This window comes from Hydra vulgaris, chromosome 08 (genome assembly GCF_038396675.1).
Source record: "Hydra vulgaris chromosome 08, alternate assembly HydraT2T_AEP".
NCBI lineage: Eukaryota > Metazoa > Cnidaria > Hydrozoa > Anthoathecata > Hydridae > Hydra > Hydra vulgaris.
The window spans coordinates 53,190,001-53,196,630 of record NC_088927.1 but is presented as its reverse complement, the minus strand read 5'-3'; the positions used below and the strand labels follow the sequence as shown (position 1 = coordinate 53,196,630).

General features: G+C 29.4%; 1 protein-coding gene across 10 annotated transcripts in view; it reads right to left on the bottom strand.

The window, feature by feature from the left end:
• Positions 1 to 703: 703 nt before the first annotated feature.
• The window catches only part of LOC136083965 (TNF receptor-associated factor 5-like), a 144,043-nt gene continuing 138,116 nt past the window's right edge, over positions 704 to 6,630 (bottom strand). For 4 of the 10 annotated variants that reach the window (XM_065803921.1, XM_065803926.1, XM_065803923.1 and 1 more), the window contains 2 exons: positions 3,824 to 4,284; positions 870 to 1,007 (listed from right to left, as the gene is read on the bottom strand). In XM_065803921.1, the coding sequence (XP_065659993.1) occupies positions 3,850 to 4,284 (435 nt within the window). In that variant the 3' untranslated portion in view covers positions 870 to 1,007; positions 3,824 to 3,849. Of the gene's footprint in view, positions 1,008 to 3,823; positions 4,285 to 6,630 lie in introns of all 10 variants that reach the window. The other 6 variants (XM_065803927.1, XM_065803930.1, XM_065803925.1 and 3 more) reach the window with 4 other exon arrangements.

Here is a 6,630-nt window from a genome sequence, read left to right as displayed (position 1 = left end):
GATGAGAACAATGCACGGCTTCTAGCATTTTGAATGGGGTAATAACATTACCATCACGTGTAAGATGAGTGACCCAATCAGTTGTGTAATTTATAAATGATCTCGATTTATTGCTATAAATGATCTCGATTTATTGCTGTAATTTATAAATGATCTCGATGATGTTATAATAAACAACAACAACGATGGTGTTATAATAAACAACAACAGTTACACATTATATAACTTTATATTTATAATGTATTGTACCGTCACGTGATCCCTATCAGTTGTGTAATTTAGAAATGATGTCCATTTATTGTTGATTGTTGCTGTTGCACATTATATAACTTTTTATTTTTAATGTATCGTACTCGAGAACAAAAAATAAAATAGTACATCTTACGACTAAATAGAAATGTTATGGTAAAGCTAAAAAATCTGGCTTGTGGTATTGGCTTTTACCGCTAAAATTATGATAGTTACACACACAGATAATAAATGAAACAGTTAGTCTAGTTAATGTGACTTTTGCCATCAGATGGAAATAAAAAAAAAAAGTTCCATTTAATAGTGGGTTAATAGTCATTTAATAGTCGGACCAGGCTGTTCGGAGGCCAGGGTGTATGACACACCCTGTTCGGAGACCATGACACCACATGTTCGGAGTTTTACCTTGACGAAATCTGTTTGTTGGGAAGGCAGGAAGAATAAAAGAGAGGTATTGAAGAATATAAGAAAATTTTTTAATAATTTAATAGTTTTTTTTGTATTTCGACGTGGGAGGAAAATACGGAGCCTAGGTGTGCGTGCTCGATGTGGTGGCGGACGTTGTAGAGAAAATGGCTGGTTGAACTCACTTCTTGTAGGAATTGCGCTCTCGTGACGTAGTCGAGACGATGTCGAAATTGATCGTTATATCTGTGTAGCCACGCGGAGAGGCAGTTGCCTTCACCACAGTCGTCATTACACGGTGAAGGGAGCCAATTTAGGGACAGCAAACGTTCCTGATAGGTTACAAACTCTGCCTAGGGATAAAAATTTAGATTATAGAATATAATATAAATATAAGAATATAATATAAATATAGAATATAATATAAATATAAGATTATAGAATATAATTTTATAATATGATATTAAGATTATTAATATTTTTTATATTTTATTATTTTTATATTTATATTTTTATCGTAAAATAAACGCAGGGAATTAGATGTTAACCCTAAAGGAACTTTACTCTTGTCACAAAAAAACTTTTGTTCTTCCAGTCTTTACCACAATCCTTTTTGTTTATGAAAGAAGAAAATGACCAAAATTATCTTTACTAGGGGATGGCTCAGGTATATTTGCAGCAGGACCCCTTCGTGTTTTTGCTCTATGAAGAGGGTCAACAGAAAAGGATGGTTGTCCTTGCCTAGATGAAACCTTATTAGACTGGTAATAGCATTTGACAATTGTTAGTTTAAATATGTGAAGTGGAAGAATATCTTTCTTTAAAGCTTGTGCCTTTTTTATGTTTTCCTGGGGAAGAATATCTTTTTTTAAAGCTGGTGTAATTATCTATGCTCGCACTACAATCAAGTCAAGAAAATGCCAAATGAGTTTGTGAAACCACTTTTTGGTTCGAATATAGATCTTCTACAGACTCAGCATGCCATCAAGGCAATCTTCTCCCCCCATATTTCTTGTGCGTAGTAACAATAGATGGTTGTTTGACTGGAACAAATCTCTTGGATTTTCTATCCCAGCAATTAACAATGGTTATTGGATTCACCCCCTCATAACTTGTTACCAATGTTATCGAACCATTTGACAACATGAAGTTCAACATTATCAACTGTAGTAACCCTGATGGTAGTTGGACCTCTGCCTTCTTTTTTTAATTCACCATCAGTGGGCATGTTGACATTTATAAATCTGTTGGTTTACTAAGATACTGAAGTAAATAAGTACAACTCTTACATAAATTAACTGTTTACCAAACACATAAAACAATAAAATTGTTAAACTGAACTTTGAATCAATTAATTTTTTGCTGTTTACTAAAATAAATTACAGTTTAGAGACCAAATTAAGAACAAATTTAGAAATAGTCGGGTGTGGAACAGACTTAACACGACACATGGCTGTGGTAATGGACTGTCATGACAGCGAAATCAATCATATAAGTTGTGTGTGTTTTTTTTAATGAAAATGCTTTCTCCCAAATAGTTATACTTTTTGGTAATTTTTTTATTTAAACAACCCAATCCTAAGCAAGATATAATTGGATCTTTTTTTTTTGGTTTTGCAAATTCGAAATCTTAATAAAGTTCTTTACAAAAATAAATATGATAAAAAAAAAAAAACTTCACAAAAACTTTATGTGGTCATTTTCAACTTTTTCAACCAAATATGAAGTTTCCTTATCACTCAACATAATATTTATATTATGTTGAGTATATTACTGAGTAAATTTACATAAAATTATTTTTTCATTTATAACTATGCATAGTTTAGTCGTTTTCCCTGTTCCCAAAACAACGTACACCACTCAAATTTCAGTAAAAAACTTTCTTTTGCAGATTTAAATCTTATTAAGTTCTTCACTTAAATTTACAGCCTTGTTTTTTGATTTTTTTTTACTCTGATAAAACCAATATTGAGTAGGGTAGAGTGCAGCTAGTTAAGCAAGTTAAGCAGTTAAAATATCTCAAAAACTATGCATCACATGACAAAACATCTAATAGATAAAAATTAGGGATTTAAAATGTTAACACAATGCGCAACAAAAGATTGCTGAAAAGCTATTGAGTAAGATTCATGGGCACTTTTTCTGTTTTGGACCAAAAAATTAAAAAAAAAATTATGCCATATTCCTCTTGCATGCTTATTAACTTTTGTATCTGCTATCACTTAATTGTTGATAATTTACCATTTCATCAGACTTTATTTATAATAATATAACTTTAATTAAAATTCTAAAGTCTTACTGTTCCTTTTTAAAACCCAACTAATGCGTTACCTTGTCTACAGGGGTAAGTTGAGCATCTTTGAGAAAAATAAATTAAACTGAACTATCGAACCCAAATTTGCAAACCACAACTTAGATGAGAAATAATAGAGCGGTACATTATTTACATATATTTTTAAAATTATTCATGTTTAATTTTATACAACTATCTTCAAAGTTGAAGATAGTTGTATAAAATTATATTTTTATATTTTATGAGACTTACTATTACTATTTAAGTTTTTTACTTTTTTTACTTACGTCATTTAAGTGTATAAAATAAAAAGTTAATAATCTATACACACCTTAACTGTTAGTGAAATTTTTATTAATGGTTTACCCAAGTTTCGTACCAATCATATTCATTTTTTTGTTGATTTTTCAACTTACCACACACTATTGCCTAACTTACCCCGCTGGAGCAGGTTGAACAGCTCTGCAAACTTTAGGCAATATGTTAAAAAAAAAATCAAAAACTATACTTTATTCTTAACAAGTTTTTAGCAGGTTAAATTATCTTTCGAATATTGATAAAATTATGTAAGTCCGATCCAATGTTCATGAGATCTGTTAGATTTAGTAAAAATTGCTCAACTAGACCCCCTCTACCCTACCTAAAACGTTTTTTGATATTGGAACTTTACACAATTAATTTGATTGCCCAAGAATACTTTTTTTTAATTAACTTCAAAAATTATAACAATATATCTTTTTCAATTTAAAAAAAAAATTTTTTCAATCTTTCTAATAATTCTAAATAAGTAATTGATTATTACATATATTTTTTTGTCAATTTTTGGTTTTTATTTTTTATCTACTTTAAAACACATTATTTAAATCATTTTCTTACCGTTTTAATTGCAAGAAAGGCTTTTATTATTTCCAAATTTGTCTCATGTGACATAATTTTATCTTTTTGTGCATCCACTTTTGAAATAAGTTCATTTTAAGTGCATCCACTGTAATTTTATTTTCAAGTGCAACCAGTTCTGATGCATTTTTGTTTTCAAATGATTCCACTATCAAGGTAATTTTATTTTCAAGTGCAACCGCTTTCGAAACAGTTTTGGTTTCAAGTGATTCTACTTTTGATATAATTTTATTTTCAAGTGCATCCACTCTTAACATAATTTTATTTTCAAGTGCATTCACTTTTGACGCAATTTTATTTTCAAGTGTATCAACTGTTAACGTAATTTTGTTTTCAAGTGCGTCCAATTTTGATATTGCCATTAAAAGATGGTTTTGCATTAAAGAATTGGCGTGCGTTTCATGTTCTTTTCTCATTCCCTTTTTAATATAGCAAATATCCTAATTATTTTAATACAAATTAAGGTAAGAAATTATCTATATTACACATATCAAAACAAAATCAACAGTTCTTTAACTGATTCAAAAGTCGTAGAGAAAAAAGAGGAGAAAAAATATTAAATAACGTGGCATTCGTGATTTACTGTTGTTTTCTACCGCCCCTTCTTTCCATTAAAAGTAGCCAATTAACAATCATGAGCCAGAAATTAAAAGTCATTACTATAATGAAGCAAATAATCACAAATTTACACGCAAAAAAAAGAATTAAAAGTTTCTGACTCAGGGTAGAATATATAATATATGCTTAGTAAGGTTGTTTTTTTTTAATTTAAAATTTTATTTCAATTGAGTTTTACGTGATTTAAATTAGTTTTAGTTAACACTAAAACTAATTTAAATCAACACATTTAACTTTATAGACAGTACACACACATATAAATGTCATAAAAAATTACAATTGTATCATTAAAAAAAAAAATGTCATGAAAATTTACAATTGTTTCAATTTAAGAAAAAATATTTATAATAATGCAATCTTAGCTAAAGATATAAGTCAGTATAAAATAAATTTTTTTTTAAAAAACAAATAATTTTGCAATTATTACCATACCAATTCTTAATGTGTTATTTGAACACCTCAAGACTTTTTGTGGACATGGTCTCACTATTTAGAGTGTTCCAGAGAGTGGTGGCTCTATATAACGTACAGCATGAATCATTATATATGGAGCCTTTAGGAGGTGTTTCTTTTTTTTTCTTTTTTTTTTTGTTAATTCACCTCCTCAAGGTCGAGAAGGCCACTACAAACGAGGAGGCTACTTATTTGTGGTATAACCCTCTTTCAATTCTATGACTCCGAAACACGGACCTTGATAAACAAGGCCGCTGCGTGAAGAAATGAGTTGAGCACGGTACTACCAGAGACGTGGTGGGGATTGAACTCAGAACCTCTCATTTATGAAGCGAGCGCTCTACCACTACACCACTACTGCATTTAGGATAAAGTGTAGAATGAGTTTTTGCTACAACGAAGTTAATGCATAAGATTTTTTATAGTAAAAAGGTTTTTCATAAATATTGGATTTAGACAATTAAAAGATTTAAAAGTTTCCATTATAAGAAATCTCAAGTTTTTTTGAATGGATTCTTGGACTATTATCAAAATTTAACAATTCATCCAGAGACAAATCAAATCTTTTATAGACTATACTTTGAACATTTTTATGAATTCTTTTTATTTGTTTGTTATCTTTTTCTGAACAAAACATCCACTTTAGAGGACAATAAGTAAAGTTAGACAAAATAAAAGCATTAAACAACAAAATAGATTTATCACGGGATAAAAAATTTCTTATGCGTGATAGGGCAAAAAGTTTACCATTAGCTTTACTGTATAACTGATTAATGTGTTCCGCAAACTTTTGATCTTTATTTATTGTTAAACCAAGTAGTTTTACCTTATCGGAGGCAAAAAACCCTTATATTATTTATTTTTAGCAATAGATTTTTTGTGTTTTTTGAACCAACTAAAAGAAATTGGAACTTATCTGGGTTCTCAGCCATCGAGTTTAACTGACACCAACTGATGGTATTGGTTGATGAAAATGAAAATGACCTCCTCAAAATTGAAAAATAACCTCCTGAAAGCTATAATCACAAGCATAAATAGTGTTATCATCAGCAAAATAACAACGTTCTGTATCTTTAATAAATATAAATAAATCATTTATAAAGATATTGAACAAAATAGGTCCAAGGATTGACCCTTGAGGCACTTTAGATAATACATCCACCCAATTTGAGGCAGAAGGTTTTTACCTTTTGTTTATGACATAAAATGTAGGATAGCAAGAGATTAGGAATTTTTTTCAAAAAACCGCAGACTAATTTAGTCTAATTTAGCAATTTTTTAAGTCATGCAAGATAGAGTGGTATGCTTTTGAGAGGTCTATTAATATTGATCCATATGTCCAACAATGCCTCCATTATTAATACAATCATGCCACTTATTAAGTAACAAAAAAGGGACATGTTGAGTACCATAACCTCTTCGGAAACCACACAAAAGTTTATCAAATCTAGACTTAGTAAATATCATAATTTGTTCATATAAAATAGTTTCAAAAACTTTAGAAAGGGCTGGTAAAATACTAATTGGACATAATTCGACTTATAAGTTGGCTCATTCTTCTTAAAACATAATATAACATCAGCCATTTTTAGAAATGATGGGTTTTTACCATAATGGATACTATTATTTATGCAATCTGTAAGACTGTTCATAAAGTTAACAATATAAGATTTTAAAATATAAGTTGTTATATCACCACTAGTCTTTTTCTTATT